The 20,875-nt window shown below is 36.1% G+C and overlaps 1 protein-coding gene across 3 annotated transcripts in view; it reads right to left on the bottom strand.

Annotated features, from left to right (window-relative positions):
* Positions 1 to 20,875, bottom strand: part of LOC149789673 (myosin-IIIb-like) — a 235,291-nt gene that overhangs the window by 105,570 nt on the left and 108,846 nt on the right. For all 3 annotated transcript variants that reach the window (XM_089971686.1, XM_089971688.1, XM_089971687.1), the window contains exons 11-18: positions 20,474 to 20,632; positions 17,107 to 17,223; positions 14,588 to 14,692; positions 11,686 to 11,769; positions 10,812 to 10,962; positions 6,486 to 6,537; positions 3,923 to 4,021; positions 3,353 to 3,464 (exon numbers count right to left, since the gene is read on the bottom strand). In XM_089971686.1, coding sequence (XP_089827812.1) covers positions 3,353 to 3,464; positions 3,923 to 4,021; positions 6,486 to 6,537; positions 10,812 to 10,962; positions 11,686 to 11,769; positions 14,588 to 14,692; positions 17,107 to 17,223; positions 20,474 to 20,632 — 879 coding nt within the window. The remainder of the gene's footprint in view (positions 1 to 3,352; positions 3,465 to 3,922; positions 4,022 to 6,485; positions 6,538 to 10,811; positions 10,963 to 11,685; positions 11,770 to 14,587; positions 14,693 to 17,106; positions 17,224 to 20,473; positions 20,633 to 20,875) is intronic.

Genomic DNA, 20,875 nt, shown 5'->3' with positions numbered 1-20,875 from the left:
GGGTCAATGCAGGTTGTTAGGAGTAATCAGTCAGCATGTGCCCTTATCTGCTAGTGCATCATGTGACAGCAGACCAGGGTTGATTTTGTTTACAGTTGGACTAGAACTATAACAAAGGATATATGGTACATGTTAATTATGCATTCTTCAAATAATTTTAAGAATCAAATATCCTGCCAAGCATTGTATAAAAGTACTCAAATGAAGCACTTTACAATACATGAGATCAGTACAGTACATGCAACATTTTACAGTACATGAGATTAGTACAGTATATGAGACAATTTACAGTATATGAGACAATTTACAGTATATGAGATCAGTACATTATATGAGAATTTACAATACATGAGATCAGTCCAGTACATGAAACACTTTACAGCATATGAGATGAGTACAGTACATGAAACACATTACAGTATATGAGATGAGTACAGTACATGAAACACATTACAGTACATGAGATGAGTACAGTACATGAAACACTTTACAGTACATGAGATGAGTACAGTACATGACACACATTACAGTACATGAGATGAGTACATTATATGAAACACGTTACAGCACATGTGATCAATCATCTCATGAACTGCAAAGTGTTTCATTATTTATATTGATCTTATGTATAGATTTTATCATTTATACTGAATGAATCAGGAAAGAAATATAATTTTTCAAACAATTATAACTAAGAAGAAATCTTCAGATAAAAATCATCATAGAAAATAATTAAATAATGTAACCCTTTTACCAGCAAATCACTAACATAGACATATGAATGGTTTCATAAAACAGGTACTTTCATTAAAAAATTACCAATAATATACAGGGATCTTTGATAAGAATACAAAACTTGGAGGATGACAAAATATGTGACAATTTATAGTTTTTTTTAAATTATAAAATATGATTATGTAGCATAGTCTATATGTACAAGACACCTCCTGAAGTCACGCACAAGAATGAAAGATGAAATACTGTACTATAACTAAAAAGATTTATGTGTACATGAGACCTTCTAATCTCACACATAAGAATGAAAGACAAGGCACTAGTACTGTAATAAAGACAGTAAGTGTACATGTGACATCATGGTGTCATACACACAAGAATGAAATACAGGGCACTAGTACTGTAATAAAGACAGTAAGTGTACATGTGACATCATGGTGTCATACATACACGAATGAAATACAGGGCACTAGTACTGTAATAAAGACAGTAAGTGTACATGTGACATCATGGTGTCATACACACAAGAATGAAATACAGGGCACTAGTACTGTAATAAAGACAGTAAGTGTACATGTGACATCATGGTGTCATACACACACGAATGAAATACAGGGCACTAGTACTGTAATAAAGACAGTAAGTGTACATGTGACATCATGGTGTCATACACACACGAATGAAATACAGGGCACTAGTACTGTAATAAAGACAGTAAGTGTACATGTGACATCATGGTGTCATACACACACGAATGAAATACAGGGCACTGGTACTGTAATAAAGACAGTAAGTGTACATGTGACATCATGGTGTCATACACACACGAATGAAATACAGGGCACTAGTACTGTAATAAAGACAGTAAGTGTACATGTGACATCATGGTGTCATACACACACGAATGAAATACAGGGCACTAGTACTGTAATAAAGACAGTAAGTGTACATGTGACATCATGGTGTCATACACACACAAATGAAATACAGGGCACTAGTACTTTAATAAAGACAGTAAGTGTACATGTGACATCATGGTGTCATACACACACGAATGAAATACAGGGCACTAGTACTGTAATAAAGACAGTATGTGTACATGTGACATCATGGTGTCATACACACACGAATGAAATACAGGGCACTGGTACTGTAATAAAAACAGTAAGTGTACATGTGACATCATGGTGTCATACACACACGAATGAAATACAGGGCACTAGTACTGTAATAAAGACAGTAAGTGTACATGTGACATCATGGTGTCATACACACAAGAATGAAATACAGGGCACTGGTACTGTAATAAAGACAGTAAGTGTACATGTGACATCATGGTGTCATACACACACGAATGAAATACAGGGCACTAGTACTGTAATAAAGACAGTAAGTGTACATGTGACATCATGGTGTCATACACACACGAATGAAATACAGGGCACTAGTACTTTAATAAAGACAGTAAGTGTACATGTGACATCATGGTGTCATACACACACGAATGAAATACAGGGCACTAGTACTTTAATAAAGACAGTAAGTGTACATGTGACATCATGGTGTCATACACACACGAATGAAATACAGGGCACTAGTACTGTAATAAAGACAGTAAGTGTACATGTGACATCATGGTGTCATACACACACGAATGAAATACAGGGCACTGGTACTGTAATAAAAACAGTAAGTGTACATGTGACATCATGGTGTCATACACACACGAATGAAATACAGGGCACTAGTACTGTAATAAAGACAGTAAGTGTACATGTGACATCATGGTGTCATACACACACGAATGAAATACAGGGCACTAGTACTTTAATAAAGACAGTAAGTGTACATGTGACATCATGGTGTCATACACACACGAATGAAATACAGGGCACTGGTACTGTAATAAAAACAGTAAGTGTACATGTGACATCATGGTGTCATACACACACGAATGAAATACAGGGCACTAGTACTTTAATAAAGACAGTAAGTGTACATGTGACATCATGGTGTCATACACACACGAATGAAATACAGGGCACTAGTACTTTAATAAAGACAGTAAGTGTACATGTGACATCATGGTGTCATACACACACGAATGAAATACAGGGCACTAGTACTTTAATAAAGACAGTAAGTGTACATGTGACATCATGGTGTCATACACACACGAATGAAATACAGGGCACTGGTACTGTAATAAAAACAGTAAGTGTACATGTGACATCATGGTGTCATACACACACGAATGAAATACAGGGCACTAGTACTTTAATAAAGACAGTAAGTGTACATGTGACATCATGGTGTCATACACACACGAATGAAATACAGGGCACTGGTACTGTAATAAAAACAGTAAGTGTACATGTGACATCATGGTGTCATACACACACGAATGAAATACAGGGCACTAGTACTGTAATAAAGACAGTAAGTGTACATGTGACATCATGGTGTCATACACACACGAATGAAATACAGGGCACTGGTACTGTAATAAAAACAGTATGTGTACATGAGATGTCATGGTGTCACACACAAGAATGAAAATGATGATATTGGTACTGTAACCAAAAGAGTTTAATATGTAATAAAGAATTCTGTTTACCTCTGGCTTGAATCCGATGATATCAAAACAGTGCTGAATGGCCTTGAATTTGCTCCGGTTGTTAGATACAGTGCTAACATCTGGCGTCTTGCTTGTGTACTGGGCAATATAGCTGAAAATTTCATATTGCAAATTAATTTGTTTTCCAAGCAATATAGCTGAAATTATATATTGCATGTTAGTTTGTGTACTGGGTAATATTATTAAATATTACAATTTGAAAGTTTTAACTTTTCTAATTATGGTGTAGAAAGGAAGTGACAAAATTCATGTTAAGAAAATCAATGTTCTTTATTTGGGTCACTGTGATCTTTATCTTGAAACACAGGAACAGATGGATGAACGGATAAATTGATGGACAACATTATAATATATACATATTTTTACAATGCAGCCTATAATCACTACTGCCACTGTAAGCGTGACACCTTTATCTTACCATGCTAATACAGTGAACACAAAAATGCAATCATTAAATCAATTAATAAACTAATATTTAGACTAAATTTCAATTAGTATTTACACCTGGACTCCATTTATATTTAATTAGCATTGTACATGTTTACTCACCTGTATTTGTGTCTGTCCTTTAGGTGATACACCTGGTTTTTGTCACCTGTACTCAAACCATCATGCACATAGTAAAAAATGTGGAAATTTTGTTCTCCACTGTAAAGAAAATAAATATGAGCTTACTGAATATATTATTCTGGCCTGAATTTTCACCAATAGAACTTAAGCCAACTCCTGCTATCCGATTGGCCAAAGGTTAGGTCAGATTTAAAATTGACTAATCAAATGTTATGACTTAAGGCATTGATGAAATTGGGTCTTAACCTTGTTACATGATTCCTTATTCATTTTCAACTCAAGAGTTTTCAGCCATTTACCCCATTTTCATGGAAGCACTATCGGATACCTCTATCGGATACCTCTATCGGATACCTCTATCGGATTCGCATACAAACCATATGCATGGAATTGTGTTTTCATGCCTATAGTAAACATCAGCCATTTTTTTCATGGTTTTCTAAGTGCCACCTTTGTGGAAAGTCCTCTTTTAGAAACTACAGACATTAAGGTAAATGACCATTGTGTCACAAGGTGCAATTGCTAATATTTAAGATCTAGTTGTAATCTGCTATTAAAAATAACCGAATTGGGTGTTTCACTGTCCAAAATGGAGGCCAAGGATTTTGTTCAGTACTCTGTTGAGTTTGAATGAGTAGAATTACGACTATGAAGGCTTCAATAAATCACATATAGGCTTTGATATTGATGTAGGTACAGAGATTTTTGATAATTGATCAAATTCCGATGATTTTGCCCTGTAGATGTTGACAACAAACTGGCAGATCTGTCTGAGGCTGAGAAAGGTCAGCTATGGTTGGTCACCAAGCACCACTAACTTGAATGTGAATGAATTCTCTCAAGATTTTAAAGCATATAAAATAATCTTCCATGAAAAATACTTGTACATCTATAAAGATCTGATTTTACACTTAAATTTGTCTCGTAAATTTGTATCCCAAAAGGTTAAAAATAATCTTGAACTTAACATATACTACAAAGAATTCATTTTAACACAATTTCTAATGAAAACATAACATTCAATTTGTGCCACTGTTTCCTTTTAAGCCATGACTGGCATGCTATGCTGTAACTCAAGTACAGCTCACATATGTGCATCACTTTACTCAATCATTACTTTCAATTAGTAATTCAATTAGTAATTCAATTACTAATTTCAATTAGTAATTCAATAGTAATTCAATTAGTAATTTCAATTAGTAATTCAATTAGTAATTCAGTTAGTAATTCAATTAGTAATTTCAATTAGTAGCTCAATTAGTAACTCAATTAGTAATTCAATTAGTAATTCAATTACTAATTTCAATTAGTAATTCAATAGTAATTAAATTAGTAATTTCAATTAGTAACTCAATTAGTAATTCAATTAGTAATTCAATTAGTAATTTCAATTTCAATTTAAGCCATAACCTCAGGAACACATGTATGATGTAAATCAAGCATGACCTGTAGGTCTATATTCCCAACATTTATTGTCAAGCCCCACCTGGCAAATAAAACTACATAAGCCAACATTTTCAATACTCAATATTCCACCCCATTTTGATATATAAAACTACATAAGCCTACATTTCCAATACTCAATACTCCACCCAATTTTGACATATAAAACTACATAAGCCTATATTTCCAATACTCAATACACCACCCAATTTTGACATATAAAACTACATAAGCCTATATTTCCAATACTCAATATTCCACCCAATTTTGACATATAAAACTACATAAGCCTATATTTCCAATACTCAATACTCCACCCCATTTTGACATATATAACTACATAAGCCAACATTTCCAATACTCAATATTCCACCCAATTTTGACATATATAACTATATAAGCCTACATTTCCAATACTCAATACTCCACCCCATTTTGACATATATAACTACATAAGCCTACATTTCCAATACTCAATACTCCACCCAATTTTGACATATATAACTACATAAGCCAACATTTCCAATACTCTATACTCACCCAAATTTGACATATAGAACTACATAAGCCAACATTTGCAATATCCAACGTCAATCCAAAAACCTTTCAACAACAAAAAATCCGGAAATAAGATAAACTTTTAAACCAATTAGCACATTGGTACTGCATGTTTAAGTACATACCGTAAGGTTTATAGTCTCTATCTTAACCAGTATCATAAGAACTTATGTTATAACTATAAGTGTAGCAACATGTATACACTTGCAACCATAAATGTAATAACATGTATATACATGCATCTGTAAATGTAATATCATGTATACACATGCAATAATTGTAATAACATATGTATATAAATGCAACCATAAGTGTAACATGTATACACATGCAATACATGTTATAACATGTATACATATGCAAAATTAAGCGTAACACCATGTCTACACATGCCACCATAAGTGTAATAACATGTATAAAAATGCAACAAAAAGTGTAATAACATGTATACACATACAACTATAAGTGTAATAACATGCATACACATGTGAACAATCTTGTACACATAATGAAAGCCACTGATTTATGCACTGTTACTTACGTGGCTTGTGATATAACACGTGACTTTTCCAAGAGATATTCTGTAATTTTGGCTGGAAATGAAACAAAGACAAATTTAACACTTTTATTCCTGACTACTATCTTAAAATTTATAAATTATGGTCTATTTATATTTAATAACATTCGATGTGATAACTCACTGGTGGTTATTCAATGGCTATGTGCTTTAAAGTTGAATAAACCCATATAATATTTTCTCAAAATTTGATGTGATGACTCACTGGTGGTTATTCAATGAGTAATGTTCCAGTATATAAGCCCATATGACATTAATGCAATAACATCACCATAAATCACATAACGATGCAATGCAATGTAATGTCTGAGGTACCGGAATACTGTCATGAGTTAATTACATTAATTAAAACAAAATCAGTACTTGTCATCTTTCACAGTGATTTTAAACAAAACTCACTGAATAATTTGAATATTCTGCTTGACACAAAAGATTTTCACTGGAAATGAGCAAGGTCCTCTACTTATTTCATAGTACAATGTTAACTGGTATAATTTCTAAAACATTTCATAGTACAATGTCTAACTGGTGTAATTTCTAAAACATTTCATTGTATAATGTCTAACTGGTGTAATTTCTAAAACATTTCATAGTACAAAGTCTAACTGGTGTAATTTCTAAAACATTTCATAGTACAAAGTCTAACTGGTGTAATTTCTAAAACATTTCATAGTACAATGACTAACCGGTGTGCTTTCAACTCGCTTTATTATGTAATGACTAAGTGGTGTGCTTTCTAACTCATTTCTTAGTGCAATGACTAACTGTTGTACTTTCTAACCAATATCTTAGTATAGTGACTTGTGTGCTTTCTAACCCATTATTTTGCAAACTGGCTAAATGGTGTACTTAATAACCAATATCTTAGTATAGTGACTTGTGTGCTTTCTAACCCATTATTTTGTAAACTGGCTAACTGTTGTACTTAATAACCAATTTCTTAGTATAGTGACTTGTGTACTTTCTAACCCATTTCTTAATGCACAGGCAAACTGGTGTGTTTTGTAACCCATTACATAGTACATTAACTGGTGTTTTCTAACCAATTTTTTAGTGCACTGAAAAACTGGTTTGTTTTACTGTCATGTTCCACTCTTTATTAAGATGTCAAAGTGTACTGTCTTAATTGTCATGCTCCAATCCCTATTAAGATGTCACAGTGTACTGTCTTAATTGTCATGCTCCAATCCCTATTAAGATGTCACAGTGTACTGTCTTAATTGTCATGCTCCAATCCCAATTAAGATGTCACAGTGTACTGTCTTAATTGTCATGCTCCAATCCCTATTAAGATGTCACAGTGTACTGTCTTAATTGTCATGCTCCAATCCCTATTAAGATGTCACAGTGTACTGTCTTAATTGTCATGCTCCAATCCCTATTAAGATGTCAACGTGAGTGTACTGTCTTAATTGTTATGCTCCAATACCAATTAAGATGGTAGTATATTGTGATTATATTCCACTCCCCACTAAACTGTCACATAGTGTATTGTGATTATATTCCACTCCCCAATAAACTGTCATATAGTATATTGTGATTATATTCCACTCCCCACTAAACTGTCACATAGTGTATTGTGATTATATTCCACTCCCCACTAAACTGTCACATAGTGTATTGTGATTATATTACACTCCCCACTAAACTGTCACACAGTGTATTGTGATTATATTCCACTCCAAACTAAACTGTCACATAGTGTATTGTAATTATATTTCACTCCCCACTAAACTGGCACATAGTGTATTGTGATATCATGCTCCACTCTACATAAAGATGTTTTTGTGTGTCTTGGTGTGAGTGTGTGTATGATTTTTAACATAGCTTTAACATTTTTAGTCAGATGTCAGCAGTGTGACAGCTTACAGTAATGTCTAGTATAGGGGACATATAGCATGATGTCAGCAGTGTGACAGCTTACAGTAATGTCTAGTATAGGGGACATGTAGCATGATGTCAGCAGTGTGACAGCTTACAGTAATGTCTAGTAAAGGAGACATGTAGCATGATGTCAGCAGTGTGACAGCTTATAGTGATGTCTAGTACAGGGGACATGTAGCATGATGTCAGCAGTGTGACAGTTTATAGTAATGTCTAGTACAGGGGTCATGTAGCATGATGTCAGCAGTGTGACAGTTTATAGTGATGTCTAGTACAAGAGACATGTAGCATGATGTCAGCAGTGTGACAGCTTATAGTAATGTCTAGTACAGGGGACATGTAGCATGATGTCAGCAGTGTGACAGCTTATAATGATGTCTAGTACAGGAGACATGTTACATGATGTCAGCAGTGTGATAGCTTATAATAATTTCTAGTACAGGGGACATGTAGCATGATGTCAGCAGTGTGACAGCTTACAGTAATCTCTAGTACAGGAGACATGTAGCATGATGTCAGCAGTGTGACAGCTTGTAGTAATGTCAATCACAGGGGTCATGTAGCATGATGTCAGCAGTGTGACAGTTTATAGTGATGTCTAGTACAAGAGACATGTAGCATGATGTCAGCAGTGTGACAGCTTATAGTAATGTCTAGTACAGGGGACATGTAGCATGATGTCAGCAGTGTGACAGCTTATAGTGATGTCTAGTACAGGAGACATGTTACATGATGTCAGCAGTGTGATAGCTTATAATAATTTCTAGTACAGGGGACATGTAGCATGATGTCAGCAGTGTGACAGCTTATAGTAATGTCTAGTACAGGGATCATGTAGCATGATGTCAGCAGTGTGACAACTTACAGTGATGTCTAGTACAGGGGACATGTAGCATGATGTCAGCAGTGTGACAGCTTATAGTAATGTCTAGTACAGGGGTCATGTAACATGATGTCAGCAGTGACAGCTTACAGTGATGTCTAGTACAGGGGACAAGTAGCAGTGTGACAGCTTATAGTGATGTCTAGTACAGGGGACATGTAGCATGATGTCAGCAGTGTGACAGCTTATAGTGATGTCTAGAACAGGGGACATGAATCATCGTGTCAGCAGTGTAACAGCTTATAGTGATGTCAAGTACAGTGGTCATGTAGCATGATGTCCGCAGTGTGACAGCTTATAGTGATGTCTAATACAGGGGACATGTAGCATGATGCCTCACTCAGTCATATTATCCTGATACAAGACCAACCAGTCCTAACACTAATCTCTTAATGCTGAGTGCCAAGCGAGGCACCTGCTAGTACCATCTTTACAAGTCTTTGGTATGACTCAGACAGGGTTCAAACCCACTATCTCCTGCATCCAAGGCAAATGCTCCAAAAACTTAAGGCCACTCCCCATTAAGATATCACATATGTTGTGTTGTCATGCATCATGCACCATTAACATGTGACAAAGTGTGTTGTCATGCTTCACACACCATTAACATGTGACAAAGTGTGTGTTGTCACGCTTCACACACCATTAACATGTGACAAAGTGTGTTGTCATGCTTCATGCACCATTAAGATGCAACAGTGTGTTGTCATGCTTCATGCACCATTAACATGTGACAAAGTGTGTGTTGTCATACTTCACACACCATTAACATGTGACAAAGTGTGTGTTGTCATGCTGCACGTACTATTAACATGTGACTGTGTTGTCATGCTTCATGCACCATTAAGATGCAACAGTGTGTTGTCATGCTTCACGCACCATTAACATGTGACAAAGTGTGTGTTGTCATGCTTCACGCACCATTAACATGTGACAAAGTGTGTGTTGTCATGCTGCATGTACCATTAACATGTGACTGTGTGGTCATGCTTCACGCACCATTAACATGCAACAGTGTGTTGTCATGCTTCATGCACCATTAACACGTGACAAAATGTGTGTTGTCAAGCTTCATGCACCATTAACATGTGACAAAGTGTGTTGTCATGCTTCACGCACCCTTAACATATGACAAAGTGTGTGTTGTCATGCTTCACGCACCATTAACATGTGACAAAGTGTGTGTTGTCATGCTTCACTCACCATTAACATGTGACAGTGTGTATGTGTGTGTGTCTATAATTTGATTTGCATAAATGTAAAAGCTGTCATCTCCATTAAGATGTCACAAAGTGTGATGTGTGCATGCGTTATATATATATATATATATATATATATATATATATATATATATATATATATATATATATATATATATATATCAGATTTGCGCACATGAAAAAGCCAAGGTCAAGATAATCATAGATTTGTTCATAAGAATTGTCATATTAAAGTTAACACTCCACCAAGGATTATGACATTAGTAATATAGAGCATAATTATTCCCATTAAAGTTCACGTACCTCCTACAACTGTGCCATTGCCAGTGTAGAACATTTCTAAATATTTTCCAAAACGACTAGAATTGTCATTGATGACAGTCTTGGCATTGCCGAAAGCTTCCATCAAAGGGTTAACCTGCAGAAGTCTTTCTTCCAGTGTCCTATTTGGGGCCTACATTAGTCAGAAGAAAATAACCATAAATCAAATTACTCAAGCTCCTACCTTCAAGGATCAAATTTATCAAAACTCTAATTTGGTAAATTTCTATCATCAACAAAATACGGTTTAACTTTTCAAATCTAATCATCATTCATTTCCTTTTCTAATTAAATTCTTCATAAAAAAACATGTTGCCAAAGTCACTAGATGATTATATATGGGTTATTCCTGTTGCGAATATGAACCAAAAAGAAACTCCATGTCACTTGGGACATGTGTGAATATGAACCATAAGAAAGAACAAATACTTAGTCTAGTAATTATATTACATGCACTATTTAACCTAATCTCTTAATACATAAATAACTGTTATTCAAGTTATATTTTATAAACTAAATAATCTATGAATTTTGTAATATGTCAATAATGCAAGCTTATTAATATGGATACATAAATACACCCCCATTTAAAAGAAAATTAGCAGATAGATAGATAGAAAGATAGACAGGCAGACATGCAGACATATATAGGCAGGCAGGCAGACAGACAGACAGATGGACAGATATATAGATAGATATAATGACAGATAGACAGATAGTAGATAGATAGACAGACAGAGAGACATGCAGGCAGACAGACAGACAGATAGTGTTGAGAAGAGCTTTATATATGTCGTCTTATGCACTATACATTTGCTAGACAAAATTTCTAATTGTGTCTCCTCATATGTCTTACCTTTCCTAGAAGTGTTAACTGTTGGACTAGAAAATTTGCACTCTCAGTCTTTCCTGATCCTGACTCACCACTTATTACAATGCACTGTAAGTACAAATAATCAACAATGCACTGCAAGTCCTCACTTATCACAATAAACAGTAAGAACAAATTATAAGTTTACATTGCATGTTTAGTAATAATCTAATATTGTGGGTGGAAGAGTTGTAACTAAGAAAATTAACACTCAAACAAAGTATGAACCTCAGGCCATACTAAAGTGTCCTTAATGAATCTCAGTGTTGATGGACTGACTCTATACAGACCATGCTAAAGTGTCCTTAATGAATGTGACTGTTGAGGGACTGAGTCTATAAAGATATACCAAAGTGTATATAATGTATTTTAGTGTTGATGGACTGAGTCTATACAGACCATATTAAAGTGTCCTTTATGAATGTAAGTGATGGACTGACTCTATACAGACCATACTAAAGTGTCCTTAATGAATCTGAGTGTTGATGGACTGAGTCTATACAGACCATACTAAAGTGTCCTTAATGAATCTGAGTGTTGATGGACTGAGTCTATACAGACCATACTAAAGTGTCCTTACTGAACATAAGTCTATACAGACCATGCTAAAGTGTCCTTATTGAATGTAAATGTTGATGGACTGAGTCTATACAGACCGTAACAAAGTGTCCATAATGTATCTTAGTGTTGATGCACTGAGTCTATACAGATCATATTAAAGTGTCCTTACTGAATATAAGTCTATACAGACCATGCTAAAGTGTCTTTACTGAATGTAAGTGTTGATGGACTAAGTCTATACAGACCATACCAAAGTGTCCATAATGTATCTTAGTGTTGATGCTCTGAGTCTATACAGACCATACCAAAGTGTCCATAATGTATCTTAGTGTTGATGCTCTGAGTCTATACAGACCATACCAAAGTGTCCATAATGAATGTAAGTGTTGATGGACTAAGTCTATACAGACCATATTAAAGTGTCCTTATTGAATATAAGTCTATACAGACCATACTAAAGTGTCCTTACTGTATGTAAGTGTTGACAGACTGAGTCTACACAGATTGTGCTATATTGTCTTTACTGAATGTAAGTGTTGATGGACTGCATATATATAGTCCATATTAAAGTGTCCGTTATGAATGTAAGTGTTGATGGACTGAGTCTACACAGATTGTGCTATATTGTCTTTATTGAATGTAAGTGTTGATGGACTGAGTCTATACAGACCATATTAAAGTGTCCTTTATGAATGTAAGTGATGGACTGAGTCTATACAGACCATATTAAAGTGTCTTTATTGAATGTAAGTGTTGATGGACTAAGTCTATACAGACCATATTAAAGTGTCCTTTATGAATGTAAGTGATGGACTGAGTCTATACAGACCATATTAAAGTGTCTTTACTGAATGTAAGTGTTGATGGACTGAGTCTATACAGACCATATTAAAGTGTCCTTTATGAATGTAAGTGATGGACTGAGTCTATACAGACCATACCAAAGTGTCCATAATGTATCTTAGTGTTGATGACTGAGTCTATACAGACCATGCTAAAGTGTCTTTACTGAATGTAAGTGTAGATGGACTAAGTCTATACAGACCATACTATAATGTCTTTATGGTATTGTACTGTTGATGGATTTAGTCTACACAGACCATACAATATTGCCCTATTGGTGTAGCCATGTCCTACTGTTGATGGATTTAGTCTACACAGACCATACAATATTGCCCTAGTGGTGTAGTGATGTCCTACTGTTGATGGATTGAGTCTATCCCTTTACCTCCTACAGTTTGTGGCTGTATAGGCAGTTAATATACATGTAATAAAGTCACCCAGTGCAGGGTGATAAAAATAGAGCACTTGTTACCTATTCCACTCAGTATGCTGAGACCTGCCTGTTAAATTTATAGAAGTGTAGTATATCTTAAGTTCAATATCAATTTTAATCGGTTTACCTTTTTGGTACACATCCGTTATCTATAGAAAGGTTTAAGCTTTATAGTTGGATAATTGTTTTTCATGGAATAATTTTGTATAAACTAAACGTTCGGTGAGAACTAGTTCACCATTAAGCCAGTGAAACAGCATGACCAACCGTACATGACATTTCTCAACCTCAAAATCTACCTGCTCATACTCAATATCTACTTCACTAAATCCTCCAAATTTGATAAAATTTCAAAAATCAACGTTGCCTACAATATCTGAACTCAGTATATCCAACTTAAAGCTTTCAGTTATAATTCTATTCACCCAAACTCAAATAAATACTGAATGAAATCCGCTGCCTCCATTTTGTAGAGTGGAGAATCCAACCCAGATAATCTCAATAGCAGACTAGGACTAGATCTTAAACAGCAACCGCATGAAGTGACATAATGGTCATTTACCACAATGCCCGTAATATCTAATACAGCATTTTCCCCAAAGGTGGTGCGACAAAAACCAGCTCAAAATGGTTGATGTTTACAGTAACTTAGCATCCAAACATGCTTCCATGCAAATTTTGCAGAGCCATCTAAACATGCCTGCATTCAAATCAGGTAGAGGCTTCCAAAAGAATGGGGTAGATTCATCCAAAGGGGTTTATATGAGGTAAAGGGCTATACAGACAATACAATACTGCCCTAGTGGTAGAAGGATGTTCCACTGGATTGAATCTATACATACAATACAATACTGCCCAAGCAGTGAAAGGGTATGTATTCTACTATTTATGGTTAAATCTATACAAACAATACAATACTGCCTTAGTGGTACAGGGGTGTCCTACCGGTGATGGAGGATTTAATCTATACAGACAATACAATACTGCCTTAGTGGTACAGGGATGTCCTACCGGTGATGGAGGATTTAATTTTTACAGACAGTACGATACCTGATGTTTTTTGTTATGCATCATCATCTGATAGGCCTGGTCAGCCACAGCAAAGATGTGAGGAGGGTTATCTCCCTTGGCAGCATTCATGTATATCTTGGCTTGCTGAGGTAAAAAACAACAATAATAATAATAATAATAATAATAATAATTGTATTTTTTACCTTTTTAACAAGAAAGAATAATCTATATACATCAACCCACCACAATATTTGCAAGGAAACAAGGGTTTGTCAAATATTCTATATATAGGAAGTTGATATTTAAAAACTTCAACAGAATGTGGAAGGCATATGGATGTGGCTGCTGAAGGTGCATCAGGAGGATTATTTTCTTTGTCAGCTTTGTTTGCTTTGGTAAGATGAAGATAATAATAATAACAGTAATTGTGTTTAACTGGTTGTTAACAGAGTGCATAACTTGGTTTCTGTTCTACATAGAGGTATAAGTGTTAAACAACAGACAATAAACTGTTTTCTATAATTAACTATGAAAATCAGTGCTTGTAAGAGGTGTAAATGGGTTACCTGTTCTCCAGAGATTGTAAGGGGTGTAAATGGGTTACCTGTTCTCCATAGAGTGTAAGGGGTGTAAATGGGTTACCTTTTCTCCATAGATTGTAAGAGGTGTAAATGGGTTACCTTTTCTCCATAGATTGTAAGGGGTGTAAATGGGTTACCTGTTCTCCATAGATTGTAAGGGGTGTAAATGGGTTACCTGTTCTCCATAGAGTGTAAGGGGTGTAAATGGGTTACCTGTTCTCCACAGATTGTAAGAGGTGTAAATGGGTTACCTGTTCTCCACAGATTGTACAAGGTGTAAATGGGTTACCTGTTCTCCACAGATTATAAGGGGTGTAAATGGGTTACCTGTTCTCCACAGAGTGTAAGGGGTGTAAATGGGTTACTGTTCTCCATAGATTGTAAGAGGTGTAAATGGGTTACTGTTCTCCAGAGATTGTAAGGGGTGTAAATGGGTTACCTGTTCTCCATAGATTGTAAGGGCTGTAAATGGGTTACCTGTTCTCCATAGATTGTAAGAGGTGTAAATGGGTTACCTGTTCTCCATAGATTGTAAGAGGTGTAAATGGGTTACCTGTTCTCCATAGACTGTAAGGGGTGTAAATGGGTTACCTGTTTTCCATAGATTGCAAGTGATGTAAATGGGTTACTGTTCTGCATAGAGTGTAAGGGGTGTAAATGGGTTACCTGTTCTCCATAGATTGTAAGCGGTGTAAATAAGTTACCTGTTCTCCATAGATTCTAAGGGGTGTAAATGGGTTACCTGTTCTCCATAGAATGTAAGAGGTGTAAATGGGTTACCTGTTCTCCATAGATTGTAAGAGGTGTAAATGGGTTACCTGTTCTCCATAGATTGTAAGAGGTGTAAATGGGTTACCTGTTCTCCATAGATTGTAAGAGGTGTAAATGGGTTACCTGTTCTCCATAGACTGTAAGTGGTGTAAATGGGTTACCTGTTTTCCATAGATTGCAAGGGGTGTAAATGGGTTACTGTTCTGCATAGAGTGTAAGGGGTGTAAATGGGTTACCTGTTCTCCATATATTGTAAGCGGTGTAAATGAGTTACCTGTTCTCCATAGATTCTAAGGGGTGTAAATGGGTTACCTGTTCTCCATAGAATGTAAGAGGTGTAAATGGGTTACCTGTTCTCCATAGATTGTTACCTGTTCTCCATAGATTGTAAGAGGTGTAAATGGATTACCTGTTCTCCATAGATTGTTACCTGTTCTCCATAGATTGTAAGAGGTGTAAATGGGTTACCTGTTCTCCATAGATTGTTACCTGTTCTCCATAGATTGTAAGGGGTGTAAATGGGTTACCTGTTCTCCATAGATTGTAAGAGGTGTAAATGGGTTACGTGTTCTCCATAAAGTGTAAGGGGTGTAAATGGGTTACTGTTCTCCATAGGTTGTAAGGGGTGTAAATGGGTTACTGTTCTCCAGAGATTGTAAGGGGTGTAAATGAGTTACCTGTTCTCCGCAGATTGTAAGAGGTGTAAATGGGTTACCTGTTCTCCACAGATTGTAAGGGGTGTAAATGGGTTACTGTTCTCCATAGGTTGTAAGGGGTGTAAATGGGTTACTGTTCTCCAGAGATTGTAAGGGGTGTAAATGGGTTACCTATTCTCCATAGATTGTAAGGGGTGTAAATGGGTTACTGTTCTCCAGAGATTGTAAGGGGTGTACATGGGTTACCTGTTCTCCAGAGATTGTAAGGGGTGTAAATGGGTTACCTGTTCTCCAGAGATTGTAAGGGGTGTAAATGGGTTACCTGTTTTCCATAGATTTTAATGGGTGTAAATGGGTTACCTGTTTTCCATTGATTGTAAGAGGTGTAAATGGGTTACCTGTTCTCCACAGATTGCAAGAGGTGTAAATGGGTTACCTGTTCTCCACAGATTGCAAGAGGTGTAAATGGGTTACCTGTTCTCCATTGATTGTAAGGGGTGTAAATGGGTTACCTGTTCTCCATAGATTGTAAGAGGTGTAAATGGGTTACCTGTTCTCCATAGATTGTAAGAGGTGTAAATGGGTTAACTGCAAGCAGAATGTCTCCTATGTAGGTGTATATGGTACCCTGATCATATCTACTGTGTAACTGCGTGACAATTGCTTCCTGCAAAAGGAAAATTAAATTAATATCAATAGACTGCAATTTTAGGCATAAAAATAGGTGTCCAACTGCCTTTCCATCAACTTTCCTTTACATTGCTGGCAGAAATAATCATTTCTTCCCTTTTCTTAGAAAGATTCTGGCTTTAAACAAACAATTTATCTCACATATACTAATGACCTTAGACATGCAATTTATCTCACATATACTAATGGCCTTAGACATGCAATTTATCTCACATATACTAATGGTCTTAGAGATAAAATGTATCTTTTATTATAATGACCTTGAACACAATTGATCACACATGTACTAATAGCCTTAGAGATAAACAATTTATTACATATTACAATGGCCTACTATTGGATTTAAACATACAATTTATCTCATATGTACTACTGGATTTAGACATCCAATTTATCTCATATGTACTACTGGATTTAGACATCCAATGTATCTTGTAGATAGTATTGGCTTTGATAGAGAATTATAAACTTCACCAAGTGGTGATGTAGATATCGACCCCATAGCCCTATCCTGAAATCTGACACCACTGCTCCACACAAGAATCTGACCCCCCTGCTCCACAATGAAATCTGACCCCACTGCTCCACACTGAAATCTGACCCCACTGCTCCACACTGAAATCTGACCCAACTGCTCCACACTGAAATCTGACCCCACTGCTCCCCACTGAAATCTGACCCCACTGCTCCACACTGAAATCTGACCCAACTGCTCCACACTGAACTCTGACCCCACTGCTCCACACTGAATTCTGACCCCACTGCTCCACAATGAAGTCTGACCCCACTGCTCCACGATGAAATCGGACCCTGGGGTGTGATCAGTAAAGTCCATACATTTATTTTGTAATGATGTCAAGGTTTTTTGGTTATAAATAAATAAGTGAAGATAAAACCTTTCTACAAAACATTTATCAAACTGTGTACACTTTATAGTTATTGAGGTCATGACCCCACAAAATACCAGACCTAAGGTTTAGGAGACATACATGACTTCCTGACCCCACCCAAAGACAGAACTAAGGCTTTGGAGTGGTACTTGACTTCATGACCTAACCCAAAGCTAGAACTATGAGTTAGGAGAGGTACTTGACTTCCTAACCCCACCCAAAACCAGAACTAAGGTTTATGAGTGATACCTAACTTCCTGACCCCACCCAAAGCTAGAACTTTGGGTTAGGAGTGGTACTTGGCTTCCTGGCCTTGCCCAGGAGTGGTACAGAGAGAATGATAAGACCTGACATAAAAAACCTCAACCTTAAATTGTGTGCACTTTGAAACTCTTGTCCTTGTTACTCCAAACAATGACATGTAGTACAGAGTTTGTGATAATGTTAAAGTGTCTTAATAAAGGGGCTATGGAAATTGTTACATTCCAAACAAGAAGTGCTTTGATAAAGGGGTCATGGAAATTGTTACATTCCAAACATGGAGTGCTTTGATCAAGGTGTCATTGAAATTGGTACATTCCAAACATGGAGTGCTTTGACCAAGGTGTCACTGAAATTGGTACATTCCATACATTCCAAACTATGAAGTGCTTTGATCAGTGGGTGATGGATATAAAAAAGGAAAGAGTCTTTCTATGGGAGTAACACTACTGGCCAAAATAAAATCCAGGAATTCAAGATTAAAGCATTTCTTTATTTTAATTATTGAGTATTTACACCATCTCCAGCCAAGTCATACCAAAGACTGATAAACTATGTACTAGCAGCTGCCTCGCATTGCACTCAGCACTATGAGGTTAGCATTAGGACTGGTTGGCCTGGTGTCAGGATAATGTGACTGTGTGGGACACAATGCTACATCTGTGGCATGATGACACAGTGCTAGACATCACTAGCAACTTCCACACTGCAGACATCATAGCGATATGATTCAAATTGTTAAAGCTACGTTAAAAATCCTAATCACACACTCAGACTAGCTGCTGTGGTGGACATACTGAATGCCAAATTGGCACACTTTCATTTGGGACCAAGGAGACATTGTAAGATATCCTCAGTCTGCAGAAAACCTCATGTTTATATGACTTCTTGTTTGGAGGAGTCATAACAAGATTTTCAACAGGCTGTCATATCAGTAGGTATAGGGTAACATGTTGCCATATCAATATGTATAAGGCAACAGGCTGCCATATCAATAGGTATAAAGTAACAGGCTGCCAAATAAAAAATTATAGGGTTACAGGCTGCCAAATCAATAGGTATAGGGTACCAGGCTGCCATATGAATAGGTATAGGGTAACAGACTGCCATACCAATAGGTATAGGGTAACAGGCTGCCATATCAATAGGTATAGGGTAACAGGCTACCATATTAATATGTATAGGGTAACAGGCTAGCATTAACCAAATGGAAAGTTCAAGTTTGCTAACTCAAGGTCAAATAATCTAGAATATTAGTTTACTATTTATATGATTGCTGATAAACATTTAATCCATTGTGCAGTGAAGTGTATACAAGGTGCACTGTGAAATGGCTGGATGATCCAAATAGAGTGTGATTGCAAAATGGATGGATGACCCAAATAGTGTGATTATAAAATAGCTGGATAATCTAAATCAAATGTGATTGCAAAATGGCTGTATGATCCAAGTAAAGTGTGATTGCAAAATGGCTGGATGATTCAAACTGAGTGTGATTGCAAAATGGCTGGATGATCCAAATCGAGTGCAATTGCAAAATGGCTGGATGATCCAAATAGTGTTATTACAAAATGGCTGGATGATCTAAATCGAATGTGATTGCAAAATGGCTGGATGATCCAAAAAGAGTGTGATTGTAAAATGGCTGCATGATTCAAATAGAGTGTGATTGCAAATAGAATATCAAGAGAAGAGAATAAGAAAGTGTCAGAAATGCCAAGAAAATAGTTGATATATGACCAAGGAGAGGCTGTCATATCACCTTTTGCAATAAATAATCAGAGAAATATGAAAGCGCATAGTGTATTTCATACATTTTGTTGGTGAAATGCAGCTGTTGTTATTTTGAGTTGATGTTATAGAATAAAAATGCTAAAGTAGAAACTGAACTGGTTTATGTTTGATTTTATCAGGATCGGTGAAAGGCAGGATTAGTTAAAATTTAATATTGTGTATTAGAGGGAGAAAAAGAATCTGCCTTTGACTTCAGGCAATTAACAATGGGAAAACTGCAATATTTTCCATGTATTCTGTCCTTAAAATAGGCAACAAAAATATTTCCTTGTTTCTCTTTACCTCATCCAAGACTTCCAGCATTGCCAGGTCATCCACAGTTTGCAAGGGCTCCTTACGAGATTTCCTGTGTGACTTCAGTTGGCCCTGTTTTGTGGTGGCATCAGGCTCATGGATTATTCTCTCCATCTGAGCTGTGAGTGCTATTAACTTTTCCTTCAACTGAAATGATATAAATGGGAAATTAGCATTAACTGCTATAACTTGCTACCCAACTAAATAAAAGTCATGTATAGTAATCAGAACCTTTTCTACTCCTGTCTTTGTAATAGCCAATAAACTACACACTACTACACTGAGAAATCTCCTGTCTTTGTAATATCCAAAAAACTACACCCTACTACAATGAGAAATCCCTTGTCTTTGTAATATCCAATAAACTACACCCTACTACATTGAGAAATC

Source organism: Sinohyriopsis cumingii, chromosome 10 (genome assembly GCF_028554795.1).
Source record: "Sinohyriopsis cumingii isolate HCF-2022 chromosome 10, ASM2855479v2, whole genome shotgun sequence".
In the NCBI taxonomy this organism is placed as follows: Eukaryota; Metazoa; Mollusca; class Bivalvia; order Unionida; family Unionidae; genus Sinohyriopsis; species Sinohyriopsis cumingii.
This window is presented reverse-complemented; position numbering and strand designations above follow the sequence as displayed.